This window comes from Xenopus laevis, chromosome 2S, assembly GCF_017654675.1.
Source record: "Xenopus laevis strain J_2021 chromosome 2S, Xenopus_laevis_v10.1, whole genome shotgun sequence".
NCBI classification, from domain to species: Eukaryota; Metazoa; Chordata; class Amphibia; order Anura; family Pipidae; genus Xenopus; species Xenopus laevis.
Window position 1 is genome coordinate 87506430 of NC_054374.1, and position 20984 is coordinate 87527413.

The 20984-nt window shown below is 36.9% G+C and overlaps 1 protein-coding gene across 1 annotated transcript in view; it reads right to left on the bottom strand.

Annotated features, from left to right (window-relative positions):
* The window catches only part of doc2b.S (double C2-like domains, beta S homeolog), a 252308-nt gene extending 235603 nt beyond the window's left edge, over positions 1-16705 (bottom strand). Inside the window, exon 1 of the mRNA XM_041584108.1 lies at positions 16161-16705. Coding sequence (XP_041440042.1) covers positions 16161-16479 — 319 coding nt within the window. The 5' untranslated portion in view covers positions 16480-16705. The remainder of the gene's footprint in view (positions 1-16160) is intronic.
* Positions 16706-20984: the final 4279 nt, after the last annotated feature.

Genomic DNA, 20984 nt, shown 5'->3' on the forward strand with positions numbered 1-20984 from the left:
TTGCATAGCTTTTAGATAGATATTAACTTTGTAGTATATGAAATATTGAATTAATAGATTTCTTTAGGCACTGTAATAAAAAAAAAATCAAGTTTGTCTTCAAAGGATTCTGTCATGGTTTATGGTAGTTTTTATTGTTACACAGTTTACATTATAAATAATTCACTCTACGGTATAAAATTTTATTCCTGAACCACGTGTATTTTTTAAGCTGTAATATTGGTGTGTAGGCAGCCATCTCAGGCCATTTTGCCTGATCCTGTGTTTTCAGAAAGAGCCAGCACTTCACAATATAACTGCTTTCCATAAGCTATTGTAAGCTTGATAAAGGGCTGGAAGGGCTCGAAACGTCGCTTAGCTTGAGGCACGAATAAAGTTCCAATTTTTTCACCATAATCGGAGTGCTGCTGAAGTATTTTCTTGCTTTCCATAAGCTATTGTTTCTCCTAGTCAGTGTAACTGGAGGAGTCGCAGTGGGATTTTTACTATTGAGTGCTAATCTTGTATCTACCAGGATTCTGTTATCTTGTGTCAAGGAGCTGTTATTTGGTTACCTTTCCACTTTTCTGTTGGTAGGCTACTGGGGGGAAAGTGAGGGGTGTGATATCACTCCAGTTTGCAGTGCAGAGTGACTCAAGTTTATCAGAGCACAAGTCACATAACTAATAGCACCCAAAAACTAACAATATGTCTAGTTGCATATAACATTTCAAAATTAAATATTATAAAATCTATATTCTCTTTTGAAAAACAGATCACAGTGCAGAATTCTGCTGGAGCAGCACTCTTAAAGAGATAGTAACACCAAAGAATTAAAGTGTTTTTAAGTAATGAAAATATAACGTGCTGTTGCGCTGCACCAGTACAACTGGTGTGCTTGCATCAGAAACACAATTATAGTTTTATATAAACAAGCTGCTGTGTAGCCATGGGGGCTTACTGTATCTATTATCTACTGTGTATCCTGTGCTTGAATGGTTGCCCCAATGGCTACACAGCAACTTGTTTATATTAACTATACTTGTGCAGTGTCGGACTGGGATGCCAGGCACCCACCAGAACATCTTAGACCATGGGCCCACTTTCCAAACTATTATTCCTCCTCTCCTCACTCAACTTCCTTATTCTCCTAGTCTTTTATATCTACTTACTCTATTCTTCCATTATTAAGCATTTTTTCCCCATAAAGTAATAGGGAATGGCCATGAAATAGACCAAATGTTTAGAAGCTAGAGGGCCCACTGACACCTTGGCCCACTGGGAGTTTACCTGGTATCCTGGTGGGTCAGTCCGACACTGTATTGTGTTTCTGAAGCAAACACAACAGTTTTACAGTGCAGGGCAGCACTACATTATATTGGCATTGACACTTTATTTTATTGATATAGCTGTCCCTTTAACTGATGCTTTATATAAAATACATGTTTTCCTATCACAGAATCTTTTTAAACACTTGACCATTCAATGCTACTTTTTCATTTGTTTCAAATGGGTTGCAAGAAATAATGAAAACGTTAACATTTTGAATTTCTGGTGTCAGCTACCATGTAGTTTCTTCATTTGAATTGTAGACTAGTCCATCTGTCAGTAATGAATACCTATTACACTGTTGCTAGAGTGTAAGATCCCATAGATGACCATGTGCCAGTGTATTTTGTTATGGAAAATATAAATATTCCAATTGTCTGTTCTAAATAGCATGGAGTGGTAAAATATAGTAATGCATATGTTAATTTCTCTGATCACTCCATTAATCAGTCATTCATTCTACATGGCCATAAAATAAACAAACTGACATCAGGATTTATTTCCAGTGCGGGGTACTCTAAGTTTATTGTAAATAAACATTTTTCACTAACTGAACAATAGTAGAAGAAATAGCAATGCAAAATGTATTTATCTACATTTGAATTCACTGCAGGGAATGATTGTGCTTGAGAGGACACAGAATACATATGATTAAAAAAAGTATTTTCTATTATCCAGAGAGCTTTGATCATTTTTGCCCTAACAAGCAATTGTTAATTTTTGACTAGGTTTTTTTTAAAATGTAATATATTAAATAATATTAAATTACCAACTTGTACTTGATGGTAAGTTTTTATGTCTTAATCTTTTTTAAGGCATGGTTCTCCAAATTACAGAAAAATCTATCTTGAAAACCCCAGATCCCAAGCATTTAGAATAAATAGATACCATATGTTTAATATGACAGATCTTGATAAAGAAAATGCTAGAGAACCCTAGTCACCACCCAAACAAGGTTTCAGAAAGAAAAGTAATATATCAGTGATTTCAAAATAACAGCAAGTCCCTGATGTATTATTTTGGTGGCATTAACTGCAACTGGTAATTCTACATCAATGATATGTCTGGCAATGGGCTAAGAATAAACAATGTGCCAGGAAATGATAAAGGTGTTTTTTTTAATAAAAGTACCCTTGCCACTTTTTAGTTAACATTTTATGAAGAGAGAAGAAGATGCAAACAAGCATTTTTGCTTCTTCTATTCTGAATTGTTTCTCCTGCTTGTACCAGCACAATAAATACAAATTAAGAATAAATGTTTTAATGGATGAATCATGTAATTACAAATAATGACTAAAGGCAAATCTCAGATTAATTGGAATAGTTAGCGCACAAAAACACAATACAGTCTTGGTATGTTTATATAAGTACTTCGATTGGAGTAGACCCTCGCACATCCGTTAAGCAGATGTATAAATTAGCTCGGTGCTCAATGGATGGAGGATACGGTGACCTCCCAGTAACAGGAACAAAAAACACACCAGCACACGAGACTTGTATCTGCAGGGCGAGCCCTTGCAAAAGTTTTTACTGCGGTGGTGCAACGTTTCGGGGCTCTGCCCCCTTTGTCAAGCCCCGAAACGTTGCACCACCGCAGTAAAAACTTTTGCAAGGGCTCGCCCTGCAGATACAAGTCTCGTGTGCTGGTGTGTTTTTTTGTTCATGTTTATATAAGTAGACATACTGGGTGGGAAAAATGTAGATAAACGGTAGGTAATTGGGTTAAAGGTCCGCGCTTGTATCTATAAGACGGTCAGCTGCGCCAATTAAAAAAGTGGATACCACTTATCCACGTATGTACAATAAAATCAAAGGGGGGGGGGTTTCGGTGCGCTAGTTGGGTCTAATCCCGATTAGACCCAACTAGCGCACCGAAAACCCCCCTTTGAAAAATGTAGATAGTTTGACTATGCAATTCTATATTTCTATACTGTATATTTTTTAATGTGATGGAACACAATTTTATTTTGTGTGTTTTTTAATTTTTAAACTTAAAATATTCTGGCTGTAATTGTTTCTGAGAGATTTTACTTATTCTGTATGACAGTATCCAGTACAAAGAACACATGATATAGATATCACAAAACTCAACACAACTTTTCCTACTGAAATAGAGGGAACAAAATAAGTGCGGTTTGAGCTGTAAAGTAAAATAAAGAGCACTATTTTAATGTCTCTCTCGACCAGTGATCCCTAAGCAATGCTTGCAAGCAACATGTTGCTCACCAACTCAGGTGCTTATTTTTGAATTCCTGTCTTGAAGTCAATAATTAGTTGCATAAAAACATGCATGCTGCCAAACATAGCCTCCTGTAGACTGCTGGTCCACATGGGGGCTACCAATAGACAACCACAGCCCATATTTGGCACCCCAGGAACTTTTTGTATGCTTGTGTTGCTAAATTTACAACTGTGTAGGCCATGGTATCCTAGGCTGAGCTGACCTTCTCATTATAGTAAACTCAGATTAAGTTTTTATCAACACCTCAACTAATATCCATCATAAACTTTCTTCCATTCAAAATGTAAATCTATCTTAATGTTCTATCCAAAACATTAAGGCACTGAGAAAAATGCACTCACATAGCATATAAAGCAAAATTTTCATGCATATTTTTTGGTTTTCCTGTTCTTGACCTGTTCTTGTCCCTGACCTTTGCTGATGTGGTGCCTGAACTGACTATTGTCTGTTTTCTGACCATTACAGGCAGCTGTAATTGGCAGAAGCGCAAGCTGCGTCTGTTCTGCGTTTTGGGATACCAAACGTGATACTAAAAGTGAATTGGTTTAAGAGATTTTCATTCATTTTGATTGGTTTGATTAGAGTATCCTTTTAAGTGATGGTATAACTGATAGCACCACCCACTGTATAAATAATCTTAAATATTTAAGGCAGAGTTTGTGTTTACTATGTTTCCTTTGTGACATTAGAAGCCTTACAATACCGGAAATAATATACCCCATCCCAAAACAAAGAGATAATTTCAGTCACCAGTTCTGTGAACATATAAAGTACGAGAATGCAGGTTGAATACATATTTTTTAAAATACAGGTTTGGGACCTATTATCCAGAATTCTCAGGACCTTGGGTTTTCTGGATAATGGATCTTTCTGTAATTTGGATCTTCATTCCTTAAATCTACTAGAAAATCATGTAAACATTAAATAAATAAACGGCTGGTTTTGCTTACAATAAGGATTATTTACAGTATACCTTAGTTTGGATCAAGTACAAGGTATTGTTTTATTAATACAGAAAAAAAGGAAATCACTTGATAATTTGATTATAATGGAGTCTATGGGAGACGCCCTTTCTGTAATTCAGATATTTCCTAGATAACGGATCCCATACCTGTACACAAATTTGAATAAGATACATGGAACTAGTGACACTGAAAACAGCATTTATGACAAGTGAACCATATACAATAATATAGTTTATAGGATATTCATAGAATTCTGGTATTATCAAATAATATTATGAAGGCGTTAGTCAGTATGTGCCAGACAAGTACTCTATAAGTTTTCCTACAAAAAGTGAGTTAAGTCTGCAGAAAATGTCAAAAGCTACAGACAAATTTAGATGGATTAGTATAAATAAAGGCCCTTGGACATTTTTGTAGCTAGCTGCATATGTCAGTGCAGTCTCAGTGGAATGTACAGAAATGGAACTGCATGATTCCGAAGTATAGAGAAGAAAAGATGAATCAGACTGTTGCAAAAAGCTGTTCAAGCTTGCTTTGAGGCAAAAGACAGTGAAGTGTTGAAGATGGAAGTACAAGGTTAGAGAGAGAATTTAATTTGAAAAAGTTAAATATGTTTTAAATACATTACTGTAGTAGAATTAACCAACTAGCAGGCACCTGTAATGTTACAGTATATTTTACATTCTAGACAACTTATATATTTGTTTAGACTATACTAAAAAAAGAAGCGATTAAAATGGAAAATTTTGATTATTTTAGAAATTTTCTATTTATATGCCCGTATCATCAATATATCTGAATTAAGAAGTCTTGTATTCTGTAATATTATATATTAGGCTGTTGTTCATGGTTGTTAAATCTCTACTTAGGCACAATATTCCTATGTTCAAAGTATGCCATGTGTCATTATTATTTTTTCATAACCTGTTGTATAACACTGTATAGAAGTATTATTGCATAATGGCAGTACATATTTATGTATGCATTTTTCAGTATAGATTTTATCCTTTTACAATCAAAACCACAATTGAAAACACCTCAGAACAACATATACACAGGTTAAACAACAATGTAAATACCACATGCTGCAGAAGTTATTATGCTAAACTGGGATTAACCTACTCAGGGAAAGGTGAATCATTTGATTGATTTAAAGATGAGCATTTACTTAATTTCTTTTTGGCTAAACTTAAAAAAAAAAATACTTATACGCCTATTTAAGTAATCTAATGGAATTCTATTATTCTTTTAGAAAGCCTTTATAAAGTACTTCTTTATAAAGTACTTTTATTCTATATTCACCAATAATATGTATTAACAGGTATGCTTTATGACATATTAAATATGGTATGTAAAATAAAGATTGCTACTGTGACTAGTGATGTGCGAATTTTTCCCGAAAAATTCATGAAAGTTGAAAATTGACGCCTGCATCCGAAAAGTGTTGATCGCGTAAATTTTGACGGTGGGGTTAAAGTCAATGGGCATCTGAATAGTGTTGACGCACGTAGATTTTAACGCAAGCAACTTTTTAGACGCACGTCCAAAATTTTTTGACGCAAGCGAATGTTTGGCAGCGAATTTTCACGAGAGATTACCAAATTTATTCGCCGCCGGCGAAACTTGGAATTCCCCAAGAATTCGCGCTAGGCGAATTTATTCGCCCATCAGTCAGAGATAGACTGGTACAAAAAATAAAATCATCTTGGTCAACTTAAAGTATACCGTTCATTTTTTTGGGTTCAGTCATCTATTTCCATGAATGCAATCTCTTCAAGTATAGTTTATGCACAAAATAATTGATTAGAGCTTATACAAGCTTTCTATTTGTGCAAATGTATTTTTTGGAAGATTAAAAAACCTAAAGTCTCCTTTGCTTTCTAAAAGAGAAAACACTATGCAAATTGAAAGAGAAGAATATATGTGCTTTCATCTGTTAGTTGTCAATGTGGCTCAGCTGTTGGGTGCCTCAAGGTAATAACAGATCTGTGAGTTGCAAATACAAACCTTTCCATCTACACAGCCATCCTATCCTTGTAATCATGGCTGATACTGTATAATGATCACTGAAATATAAATGTGTTTCCAGCAGATATATATATTCGCAAGCTTATCACCAGATGTTGTTTAGTAATACAAAAATTATTTATGAAATGGGAATTTAATTTGATTTTAGGCAGATCAGGGCAAAACAATACAGCAGCAGGAGGCAAAATATTCCCAAATTACATACTGTATGTCAGAGTGGGATTGTTAGTGAGCTGCCTTAATTCCATACAGTATGATGACACAGCAGTCTGACAGATGGGTGCAGTAATGGTTATTTTTGCAACTCATCTAATGAAAATATATGCTTGAAATTCAACAAGCATCTTTTACTCTGAAGCAATGAAAATGTCAGATTGCATAAATTCTAATTTTTCCTTGAGTAGTAGTTAGGCAAAAGTTAGTGTGGACATATATTCTACTCAATTTAAGGCCTTGGGGACCAACATTCTTTGTGTAGCCCTCAGGCCTGGGCTTGAATAGACTGAAGGCTGTTCAAGTTAAAATAAAATAAAGTTTTAATAACATCACCACAAAGTAAAGCATTTATTGAATATTCACCAGGAAAACAGTGACAAAAAAGAAATCATAGGAATTTGTCACATGGTGAATTCATGACAATTGTTAGGTCTAATGTTTAGTGCTTGAAAATATGTCCATCAAATTGCCAACCGATTATGTGCTTTAATTTGTAGGCTTGCTGATGTGCAATATGTGCCTTGTTAGCTACCTGTTTCTACAATGCTCTGTGGAGCCCTGTACTTAAAATATGCAGTTAATATAGAGATTTCCCCATGTTTTGAGCTTATAAGTGGTTCCATTTGTGCAAGCTTAATTATGCACAGTTGGTGTTTGTGGCCCTGTAAAAATGGTTTGGTCATGTACTAGGATACTATATAGCACAGTATATTTCTGATATGATGGATATTCCAATAACAGTAGAACCCCTTGGAATGCTACTAAATTAGGTAACTGACTTAGCACCAACCGTGGCAGAGAAAGCGTTAATTTCTATGTTTGCCTATGCCCCTAAATCCATTACCTTGAAATGGAAGGCACAAACAGCCTCAACTATACAGTTCAAGGAAACCCAGCTCATACATGCAGTGCCATTGTACAAACTTCTCTATACAAGAAGGGGATGCTCGGCAAAATTTTAAAAAATCTGGTCTCCATGGTTAGACACACATGATGGTCCCAACTGAGAACCAAGACATAACCCCTACCGAAACCTACATATAGGAAAGACTTGGAAAACCTGCCTCCCTTAATGCCCTCGAAACTACAAGTAGTGCTTGTTACACACATGTAGAAGTAATGCACAATTTAAGTTAGGTGTGTTGAAGTTTTTTATTAGCAAGGTAATAAAGAGAATCCATAAAATGAATAACAGTACAAACATGGAATAACATGTACTATGTTGAAGTAAACTGTAACCGTCAAAAGTAACACTGACTGTGATTTATGCAAGTGCTGTGTAATCATACGTATTGCTCATGTTAATGTACTTTATTGGAATAAAGCTTTGTTAAAAAAAAAAAACAATTGAAATCTTACTGTGAATTTCCATAGCCTATGGAAGTAACGGTTGATAGTAATAGTGAGGTAATCTGGTTACATCATACAAATATAGCAGTGATATAATTTTGGTTTCAGCCAAAAACAAACAAACTGTTGTTTAACATAAACTACTTAACAGAAAAAAAAGCAATGCAATTAACAGCCCTTATTGGATGAGACCACTCTAGGGTGACCTATACATTACCTTACCCATAACAAAGAAACAGGATTCAAAGTGCAATGCTAACTAGTTGCCATACAACTATTGTTTATGCCAATATCCCAATTAAATAACACAGTTCTTATCTTGCATAATGAATTTACAACTGGGAGATAGATTTAAAATTATCCCAGTAGTTCGATCCCTTGGTCATTTCAATCCGTTTTCCATCCGGTATAGTCTGTGCATATCTCCAAATACTGTAAAACAACACTTCTCAAGGAAGCTCAGGGAAAAACAGCAAGACATATTGATAGTATAGTTTGGTATAGTAACTTTTTCGCAAATTTTAAAATTACCCATCTGTGTTTCACACTACCAAAGGCTTGAGGCTAGTTTTAGCCTACCACAGGAAACACTGGACACCTTAACACATAGAGGAAGGTGGGTGCATACAAATGTTTAGAATTACTGCAAGCTTCTCAAATAGATTTCTCATCAATTGTGCCAACTTCAAACTTTGGGTTTTCTAGAGAGATATGCGCTTTATATAGTGTAAAAAATTTTTTATTATGCCTCAGACACCTTAAAGTTACATTCACATAGGATGATTAAAAAATGCTTGTAAGTCTATCCAGTCTGGTGCACACTTCCAACTCATTGAGTTAAATTTCAGTTTCTCATGCTGGCATCTCTTTTTCTCTCACAATGTGTTTCTTTCTAGTCGCACTCTGGACAACATCACCAAGCTCAGCCTAACATGTTTTATCACTCTGGACTTCCTTGGAGGGTGTTTTTAAAATTTGTGAAAAAATGACTAGACTATACTAACAATATTTCCTGCTATCTTTCCCTCAGCTTCCTTAAGAAGCACTGTTTCACAGAATTTGGAGATTTGCACATAATTAATTTACTATAGGAGATGAGTAAAACACTAAAAGTGGCCATAGACACGCAGATCCTATCGTACGAATCGAGGATTCGTACGATTTTCAGATCGTGTGCCGACATCTTTCGCCCGCCAGAGATCGGTCGTTTGGTCGATCGGTCAGGGTTGATTTTGACCGGACCGATCCCGCTGGAGCCCATTGCGCATCGTAATCGGATCGTTTGGCCATACGGCCGAACAATTAGATTACCCCTGATATAGCCATGCCATGCGTCTATGGCCACCTTTAGGGGCACATTTACTTAGCTCGAGTGAAGGATTCGAATGAAAAAAACTTTGAATTTCGAAAAGTTTTTTTTTGGCTACTTCGACCATCGAATTGGCTACTTCGACCATCGACTACAACTTTGAATCGAACGATTCAAACTAAAAATTGTTAGACTATTCGACCATGCGATAGTCGAAGTACTGTCTCTTTAAAAAAAACTTTGACTACCTACTTCGCCACCTTAAACCTACCGAGCACCAATGTTAGCCTATGGGGACCTTCCCCATAAGCTTTCTAAGTAATTTTTGATTGAAGGAAAATCGTTCGATCGATGGATAAAAATCCTTTGAATCGTTTGATTCGAAGGATTTAATCGTTCGATCGAACGAATTTGCCAAACGCATTGAAGTTAGTGTAAGACTATACTTGTTTTGGAGGGGACAGAGGCAATAGAAAAGGAGAAGTGATATGTCTATTTGTTAGCCAGGATTTAAAAGCTAATATAAAAGAAGGAGGTGATGTTAGAAAATGAGGGTGCTAAAGCCTTACGGGTGGAGCCCTTCACTGACTGTAAAGTGTCCAGCAAATTCATTGTAGAAGTATACTATAAATCCCTAATGTAAGGGGAGGCGTGGGAGGAGGCTAAGCTTCTAGTGCAAATAGAAAAGGTTGCTAGCTTGGGGAAAGTAATGATAATGGGGGATTTTATTTACCCATATATTGACTGAAACAATAGTACTGCCAGGACAGTTAATGGAAACAAGTTTAAAAACTTGTTGCATGACAATTTTATGGCAAGGATTGTTGAAGAGCCAACTAGAAAACATGCTATACTAGATCTAGTTTTCTTTAATGACCCAGAACGTACAGTATAGCAAATGTACATTACCTGGGTAATAGCAAATGTACATTACCTGGGTAATAGGTGTGTGTCATTTGGGGGCAGATGTATCAAGGGTCGAATATCGAGGGTTAATTAACCCTTGATATTCGACTAGGAACTAAAATCCTTCGACTTCGAATATCGAAGTCGAAGGATTTAGCGCAAATGCTGCAATCGAACGATCGAAGGATTATTCCTTCGATCGAACGATTAAATCCTTCGAATCGAACGATTCGAAGGATTTTAATCCAACGATGGAAGGAATATCCTTCGATCAAAAAAACTTAGGCAAGCCTATGGGGACCTAACCCATAGGCTAACATTGACTTCGGTAGCTTTTAGCTGCCGAAGTAGGGGGTCGAAGTTTTTTTACTTAGAATCCTTCACTCGAGCTTGATGAATCGGCCCCTAAATGTTTGGTGCAAAAACAAATATACACTGGAGAAACATAAACCCTGAATTTCAGAAAAACTAATTTTAGCTCCTTAAGGGCTGCCCTTCAGAACTTAAATTGGGGCATTATATTTCTAAAAACACTGTGTCTAAGAACACAGAACAGAAATGGCTGGTATTTAAAATTACGTACTGTTCTCAATTTATTCCCATAAGTAGTAAATGTAGAAGCAGTAAGAACCACTCTATGTGGCTTCATATAAAGTAAAGTAAAGAAGGTAATAGGAAAGAAGAAAATGGTATTTTAAACTACAAGTCTGTGGGGACAGAAGCCACATTTAATGAATATAAACACTATAACAAATGTCATAAAACAGCATCTTAGATAGAACATGAGGAATGCATTCCAGCAGAGGCTAAGTCTAACCCCCAAAAGTATAATAATAGTTAAAACATGTGGGTTGAGAATGTGGCTCATTTGAATAATGGCACCAGCATAGTTGTAACAGGTACTTAAAAGTCAAATGTGCTAAATCCATTTGTTTTCAAGTATATACAATAGAGGAGTCAGTCAGTGGCTCACTCAGGATATGGTTCATAAAGCTTTACTAAAAATTAATGTGAACAAGGCACCAAGGCCAGATGGAATACACCCTTGGGTACTAAGAGAGCTTAGTTCAGTTTTAAACTGGCCTCTATTTTTTATTTTCTCATATTCTCTTTCATCTGGTATGGTACCAATGGACTGGAGGAAAGCTGATGCAGTTCCTATATTTAAAAAGGGATTAAGATCTCAGCCTGGCAAATTATTTGAAGGATTGTTAAGGGATCACATTCAAAATTTTGTCCTGATGAATGGCATTATAAGCAGTAATTAGTATGGCTTTATGAAGGATAGGTCATGTCAGACAAATGTGATTGCTTTTTATGATGATGTAAGTAAGATGCTGGACAGTGGGGAGCAGTAGATCTATTTGGATTTTGCCAAAGTGTTTGCTACAGTGCCCCACAAATAACTGCTTTCTAAACTAAGAGCTGTTGGGCTTTGTGAAGAAGTTTGCACATAGGAAGCTGGCTACAAGATCAGGTACAGAGGGTGGTTGTTAATGGTACATTCTCTACTTGGAGTAAGGTCCTTAGAGGGGTCCCTCAGGGCTCTGTATTGGGTCCACGTTTATTTAACTTGTTCATTAATGTTAAAGTTGAAGGTATTTTAAGTAATATATAAATATTTGCAGATGACACAAAACGATGCAGCCCAATAAATTCCATCCAGGATGCGGCATCCTTGCAGCAGGATCTTGACTAACTGTCACTCTGGGCAGATGTCACAGTGGCAGATCCCATTCAATGTTGATAAATGTAAAGTAATGCACCTGGAATGTAAAAATATGCAAAACATATGGAAAAAGACCTTGGAGTCCTTTTAGATACTAAACTTGGCTGTAGCAAGTAAGGCAGGTTATATAGACTTTAACGGTTGAACTTTTTTCAACCTAACCTACTATGTTACTATGTTTTTTGCACAACAATTTTTCAAATTGTGCAACAATTTTCCAACTGCACAACATTTTTTATTATCCATTAAAGTCTATGGGAATATTTTCTCAGCAAAATGCAGCAACATATTTTGCTCATGCCTACTGACAAAATTTCCATTGAAATAAGTTGATAGTGACCCATCACTAACACAAACTGGGTAATAGACAGCACTCCCACATAGTGCTCACTTGGGGGGAAAACCACTTTCCAGAATCCAACTAAGCACAGCAAAATCCAGGACACTCAAGCACTTTTTCTTCGTTATTGTATCAAAAAACAACATAGACTAATACAGACTAGTACAGACTAGTCCGCACAGTTTGTTGATACAATAAAGAAGAAAAATGCCTGACTGCCCTCGATTTTGCTGTGCTTAGTGATTCAAATACAGTATCTCTTTTTGAAGTAGAAAAAAAGTAAATCAGTTGCTCACTTTTCCTGAGCTGTTGAAACAGGGAAATCTGGCTTTTGTGCAGCCGCTGCTTACACAAGTATGGGACCTGTTATCCAGAATGTTTGGAACCTGTGATTTTCCAGATAAGGGGTATTTACATCATTTGGATGAAGTTTTCATTTTCATTAGGAGGTAGGTAATGTCATGTCTGCATATGAACCCAACCCATGGCTGATAAGAGGAAAAAAACATTTTGGAAAATGAATTTCTCTTGTTGAAGATAGTATTAAGCACTTTTAGCAACATAGTAACATAGTAAGTAAGGTTGAAAAAAGATACACGTCCATCAAGTTCAACCTTTTCGTTTTGTTTTTTTTTAATCTGCCTAACTGCTAGTTGATCCAGAGGAAGTCTTTAGGTACAGGATATACTTTTAGAAATTGCCACTATGAATGAACCATGAAATATGAGCTCAGAAAGGTGAAAGACAAGTGAAAACAGATTTTATTAAGGGGCAGATTTATCAAGGGTCGAATTTCGAAGTTAAAAATACTTCGAAATTCGACCATCGAATTGAAATACTTCGACTTTGAATATCGAAGTCGACATTTTTTTAATCAAATTTGGGTATCCTGAGATCGAAGTAAAATAGATTTGAATGTTTCGAAGGATTTCAGCGATCGATCGAACGATTTTACTTCGACTTCCAAAATCTTAGAAAAATGCTCTAGAAGGTCCCCATAGGCTAACATAGCACTTCAACAGGTTTAATTTGGCGAAGTATTGAAGTCGAATTTTTTTAAAGAGACAGTACTTCGATTATCGAATTGTCGAATATTCGAACGATTTTACTTTGAATCGAATTCGAAGTCATAGTATCCTATTCGATGGTCGAAGTATCCAAAAAATTACTTAGAATTTTAAATTTTTTTACTTCGAAAAATTCCCTCAAATTTACTTCGACTCTTGATAAATCTGCCCCTAGATGTCTTAAATAGAAATCAAGTCCCTGATAAAATCTTACAAATGTGATGAATTATGTTGATGGGAATATATATATATATATATATATATATATATATATATATATATATATATATATATATATATGTTGTTTACTAAACAATTCATCTACTCTCTTAGGGGCAAATTCACTAAGATGCGAAGTTGCGCCAGGCGCAACTTCGCCGCACTTCACCGCACTTCGCCAGGCGTAGTTTCGCCAGGGCTCCGCAAATTCACTAAAATCCGAAGTTGCGCACAGGGGTAGCGTAAGGTTGCGGAGTTGAGCTAGCGTTGATTCGCTATATAAAGCGAAGTTACGCTAGCGAAGGCTAATTTGCATACGGCGCGAAATTCAAATTTCAATGGAGGAACACGTATCTGCACTACAAATGCCTAGAAAACCTTCAAATCAGCAAATAAAAATTTTATTTTGCCCTACACATGTGCCCACTGTCTAGGTAAGTTGCCATGAGTCAGGAAATGTAGGGGGGAGGAAGGGGAGCCCCAAAAAAATTTCGATCTTTTTCAGCCTATCAGCCATCATGTAGAAAACACGCCAGCGTTTTTTGGGACTTAGAAAAAATTTTGACTTTTTTTTAAACAATCCCTATCTACTCTATTGCGCTTCGCCAGGTCTGAGGTGGCGAAGGAAGTCTAGCGTAAAAGGTAGCGTTCAGTACACTGCGCAAGTTAGTGAATTTGCGTAGTTTCATCGCTAGCAAAGATTTGCCTGGCGTAAGGTTGCGAAGTAACACTAGCGAAACTACGCCAGCGTTCGTTAGTGAATTTGCGCAGTAGCGAAAATGCCAAACTCTAGCGAATTAACGCTAGCGCTCGGCGCTTCGCGGCTTAGTGAATTTGCCCCTTAGATTATCAGACACTTCTCAGTGAGACATATACAGTAATTGTATCAACGCAACAGTATTTAGGAAGATGTTAAGGCTTTGAGGGATCCCAGCAAGGTGGCTTGTAATACTGTATATGTTCTGGTGAAAATTATATATTTTTGAAAAGAACAATGGATCTGCAAATGACTAATTTATACTGCTCTTAATGTTTCATTTAGCATAAACTGAGTTGTGTAACTCATGTGTCAAGTGTTACTAGAAAGCAACAGTCATCAGTATTGGGGGGTCTGGGACAGAAAAAAAGTATTTTTGGAGTCCCATTATTTATATAAGGTAGAAATATGTGAATATGGTCCATCATTGTTGTTGAAAAACAAGTCCTAGATGCTGGCTGTCAGTCTGTGACAGTGCCCCAGGTTGGGTAACACTGGCATATGGTACGGCTGTCCCTATCTTGCACCTACAATCCCCTATAAAGCATTCCTACAAACTGCTGTTCTGTGGGACCCAGACAGTCAACCCTATTTGGACTCCCTAATGACAGTTCTGACATAATGAATGGCAAAGGCTTAAGCCAAAGAGATAGAGTGCAGCTTACTTGACTGTCTTCCCAAAGAGATACTTGACTGTTTTCCCAAAGAGATAGAGTGCAGCTTACTTGACTGTCTTCCCAGAATGCATAACAGGAAGATGTTCCAAATGAGTGACAGCGCTAATGTAATTTTAGGATTATAGCTATAAATTAGGCAGAACTTTCACCCAAAGGTAATATGAAATGCCTCTTGTCCTATAACCCATGAATATTTCTTAACAGCGTACTCTAAATGGCAGCCTCTATCACTTAACCTTTCCCGTTGCATTCAACAGTTGCTGACACAGAAATACTGCCTTGCTTAGTAACAATAGACAAGCAAGCTTGCTGTATAACAAGCCAGAGCTGAGAAAGATCACAGGCACCTTCAGCTGCTCAGCAGGTTTAAGACAGCTGGAAAACAGCTCTCAATGAGAAGCTTTAGTCAGTCAGGCAAAACACACACATCATTCTCATTAAACGTGTCGGAAAATCAACAATCAGCACAAAGCAACTGGTGGCTTGTCTTCACCTTTTGTACAACCTGATTTCCTGATTGTCGTGTCAGTGACCTGCCTTGATGTTTTCAGCAAACAGACACGTAAATGATGTCATTATTAAAGATGTCAAGGTAATTCTTTTACCATGTCAGGTTTTTTTTGCATCTCACTTTCCTGGGGTCTGACTAGTGCTTCTTTTAAAAAGCAAAAGGAAAGGAGGGGGGGGGGGCTAGATGCCATGAATTAACATAAATTCCATATCAGAGTCAGATGCATTGCATTTCACATCTCAAGTACAAGGGTTCCTCTGCTATTGCTGTCAGGCAGCGAAAAAAATAACAGTAGAAAAAGTTATATTGCTATGATTCTATGTAACCAGATGAATGGAAATGCACCAGTATATGTCATTGTACCATAATATATCAGACCATCAGAAACAAGTACAAACCAGACAAGCTGATGAGTGACAGAACATTGCTGGTCAAATATAAATGGTTTATCTACACTTAGATTTTATGGTGAAGAAATATTTTAATAATGCATTTAATCAAAAAGTAAAGAGTAAAGTTTAAAGCAGGCAACTTACTGCAGTCATCAGAATCATATCCATCCAGGTCCCCTTCTCCTTCGTGTTTAGAAGGTGCAGTGGATGCAGCTCCATAGGCTCCAAATAATTTGTCCACATCCTCCTCTTCCTCCTTGGAACTTTCACAAGGGCTTACAGAAGGTTGGCTCACATTAGATTTGAGGGAGTTAGCACGAGTTACAGCTGCTGGAATACCACGGGGAAACCGAGGGAAGTAATCAGATATTTGTTTGATAGGCTTGATGGGACCTGGGCAAACATCAATGGCCATATGTTCTTGGATGCTTATGGTCATTTTCTCTCCTTTTCGGAGTGTCATGCATGCGATTCTGCTCTGAAACCCAAATCAGAGAATGGATTCAAGGGAGAGGCTGCCTTCTTGAAGTTTAGCTACATAAATGAACGCAGGCAGCCTGTAGGCAGCAAGGTCACAGATGCTGCAGCAGATTATGTTGCTCTCACTCTTGGACTTTCAGACACCTTGTTCATACTGCCTGTAGCTCCAGCAGTCACAGACGCTCCTTATCCTCTCTGTATAGATGCTAAGCGTAAGCATGAGTGAGAGAAACACTGACAGGCAGAGGGAGGTGTCTTCTGAGTGATGTCACTTGGTAGCAACCAAGCAAAATACAGGAAGCAAAGGAATGAGGGATGGGCAGGTGCACTTAGCAGCCTCTACCTTACAACCTGTGAGCCTCATTAGCAGCACTGCCTGCCACAACAATTGACAGGGAGACGAGAGCCTCATCACTTAGAAACCACTTTAATAGAATACATAGTATTGTTACAGTGCCTGTTTCTACCTATTCCATCAGTGAGCAAAAGATAATTGTCTTACTAGACTTGTTGCTTTCTGGAAGGAAAAGGTTAACGCCATGTTAGAGGTGACAGAATACAAGCAATTTTCTGCTTTAGCTCAGCCTTTCTCTTTGTTGGTGTGTGAAATGGTTACTAAAAAAAAAAAACAGCAACTGCATAAATTAACAGTGAACAGGATTATGTACATAAAGATGCAGCAAAAAATAAAGGAGATTAAAATGGCCATAGATGTCCAGATTTTAGCCTCATATCCGCTGAATCAGATGATGTTCTGGTCGTGACAGCAATCGGACAAAAATGATGTCTGACAAATAGTAATGACAGTCACCCATTGATATCGTTAGATAAGCTATACATGCAGAAATATCATCGTTAGCCGACAGAAATCTTCTAACATGTCGGGACCATCCACACATGCTACGAAAATCATATCAAACAAATTTTTGTGCGACTTTAACATTGCGTCTATGGCCAGCTTTAGAGACATGCTCTAAATAAACGCCAGTTAAAAATAGTTGAATCAGATTGCTGCGACTTTTGTTGGGGAGCTGCACAATGTTTACATGTATAGTTACATGCAGAGTGAAGCCTGAAATCAGAAGGTATTTTCTTGTCTCATGCCATACACACAGCACTGCCTAGATATCAAAAATGAGAAAAAAAATAAGGCATCATGGGCAGAGACATGCAAATCACTTCTTCATGTCCCTTTGGCCAGCTTTGCATCCAGAACCGCTGGTTTATAGCACAGATACAGTCTTTTTTGACTCATTTTAGCGCTTCTCACCCTAACCAGGTTCGGTTTCCATTTTGCTACTCTCCAAGTCCTACCCCATCAGAAGCCATGTTCCAATATCTTGCTCTGATGAGATCTAACTAGATCCAAACAGGCTGCTTTCAAGTTTGGATATACAGTATTGTTCTGAACCATTGGGCTGTATCTGTGCTATAAACCAGTGGTTCTGAATGCATAGTTGGCCAAAGGGACTCTTTTGGCCATGGAACCAGAATAGCATTGACTGTTAGATGCATTTACGTTCAAGAGAAAAACAAAAGTAATAAATATTAATGAAAACAAATAGGCAGAGGCATAAAAAACAATATCTTTCTTACCTTTACCAGCTAATTCACAGTTGTGAACCAATGCTAGACATTTTGAGCAGTTTTTATAAAAATTAACCCAACCTTTAATTTGAATGTCATCTTCACTGGAGTTTTGTTTTCCAACCTCCATGTTCTAATATGTTAGATTGATTATCTATCTGTAAGATGCTTCATGCTGGCTGTCCTTCAATCACTTTTTTATTCTCCTGTTTGGTATGTGATTCCTAAACTCCTCAGTACAGTCATAGATAAGAAAACAGAAGGTGTTTCTGCCCTGTTGCTTGCTCGTTTGATCTGATGTCAGCTCTGTTAACACTGTATTAGCAGGAACATGAAAATTTATTTTTTTTCATTTTAACTGGGATGAGTGCAGTTGTTTAAAGGGACAGTATCATTGAAAACTGTATGCAATAATTAGAGTGTTTGAGTGATGTTTAAGTAATTGAAAAACAGTGATGTTTAAGTAATTCTGAAAAACAGAATGGTTGTTTTTAAACAGCTGACCAGTATATATTAGACTTTGATTGCTATGGATTACTAAATGTATTACATTACCCCCAAAGATTGAAAATGATCAGTTGCCAGCAAAATAGTTCTCTACGTAATGATACTGATTACTATTATTTCACCATTTCATATTATGGGATTTCACCTAGCTTCCCTCTCTTCTTTTGGTCAAACTAGCATAGACGTTCAGTATCCCCTGTAGTCTTTGCACTAGACCTGGATGGGAATCTTCCCAACAACAATAGAATTGTAGCACAGCAGAAGAGCTTTGCACTTGTTTTTATAGGAAAATAGAAGACTCGTACTTTAGCCTCTCTCTCTACGAGCCAAACTGTTCATAGTTATGAGGGAAATGTTCAATATAAGTTTCCATATTATTAAAAATCTCTTCCAAGGGAATAAAGGGCATCTCAATAAAACTTACCAGTTTTGGTATGTTTGATATGGTAAGTTTGGTATATTATATAACATCATGTTGCCTGTCTGAAAAGAAGTCCGTGACACAAGAAAATTTTACTTCTGACAATATTTTGCAATTATTGCTTGCTCTCAGCCTACATTATCAATTCCTTGATTTACCTTAAAGTAAAAGTAAGAAAAGAAATACATTATATATGGGCTTTTTTACCAGCCCATCACAATCACAGCCCTTTAGCAGTGGCAAACATTTTCTCTGATGATGCCCCTAGTAAATTCATTTTTCTTTATCTGGGCTGCTAACAGCTGCCTTTTAACATACAGTATACATATATAATATAAATATCATAATACGAGGCTGGTAAGCAATTAGTTCAGATTAATTGTACATGGAAGCTCAGAAACCAGTACAATTTGCATCAGAATTTAATAATCACCAGGCATAGATCAGTACTGTTGTAGGACTGTTGAATGGTTATTACAGTGAGTACAGTATGTAAAATACAGCATTTCTAGCCATGCTCATTTTAAGGTTTTGTACTTCCTTCAAAATATGATGATGCATCCTCATTAGTTACAACAGCATTACCCTCATCTACCCCATAAGCCAACACCCTCCGTTAAAGGAGAAGGAAAGCTACAGAGGCATTTTATTGCAAATAGATTAGCTGCAATAGTGCAAGCTAGAATGCTATATTTATTCTGTAGAATGTTTTACCATACCTGAGTAAAAAGCTCTAGAAACTCTCTGTTTGTTTAGGATAGGAGTTGCAGTATTAATGTGGTGTGACATCACTTCCTGCCTGAGTCTCTCCCTGCTCTGGGCTCAGATTACAGTAGAGAAGGGAGGGGGGGAGGAAGAGGAGCAAACTGAGCATGCTCTTGCCCAGGGCAATGAGGTTTAAACTGAAGGCAGGAAGTCTGATACAGAAGCCCATGTGTACACAATAGAAGGAAAGAAATGCTGTGTTTCTTTTGACAGGGGACTCAGAGCAGCACTACTATGAGGGTATACTGGTATATTTAGGTGGACCTTTCCGATAAGGCTTACTTCGTTTTAACCTTTCCTTCTCCTTTAAGAACAAAGGGGTACATAGGTCACAAAGAGGTTTAAAAAATGTTTAGAGTATGGAGCTTTAAAAAAAGCTTAATGTGCACTAACAGGTATGCTGTATTTATTATTTAATTTAAATGATGAGAGTAGCTATTTGATGTTCTTTTGAACACAAAAATGCCTCTCTTTTATTTTATTCTAGAAATCCAATTTTTGCTACCTTCAATATTTTGAGATGAACAGAACAGAGAGTGAAGTTATGGAACAGGCTGTGACAGTACCAACCCTTCAGTGCAGTACAGAATCAGGAGCCAGAAGCGTAGTCAAGATAAATAGGCTGGAACTGTACAAGTCAGACCAGTACCAGTCAGGGATCTGTTATCCAGAAACTTGTTATACAGAAAGCTCCAATTTACAGAAAGGCAATCTCCCATAGACTCAATATTATCCAAAAAAAATAAAATTTTTAAAAATGATTTCCTTTTCTCTGTAAAATAAAACCGTACCTTGTACTTAATCCAAACTAAGATATAATTAGTCCTTATTGGAAGAAAAAACAGCCTATTGGCTTTATTTATTGTTTACGTGATTTTCTATTGAACTAGAGGTATGGAGAAGAAAATTGTGGAAAAATATTTTATCCAAAATACTCCAAACACTTCAGGTTCCGTATTTTCAATAGTAACTGTATTTACAATAGTAGTCAAAACATTTCTGGAAATACAATGCATGTAATATTTGTTTTTATAATATATTGTTGAGTTAATAATGTAAGTGTGGTGTCTGAGGTGAAGAAAGATCATTGATTTATCTAAAAGAAGCTGGCAAAGGGGCACCCAGTAATAAGTCAGGTCTCCTTGAATCACTGTCTATTGATTTAACTACTATTCCATCTTTCTAAAAGGGGCATTTACCTCCCACAA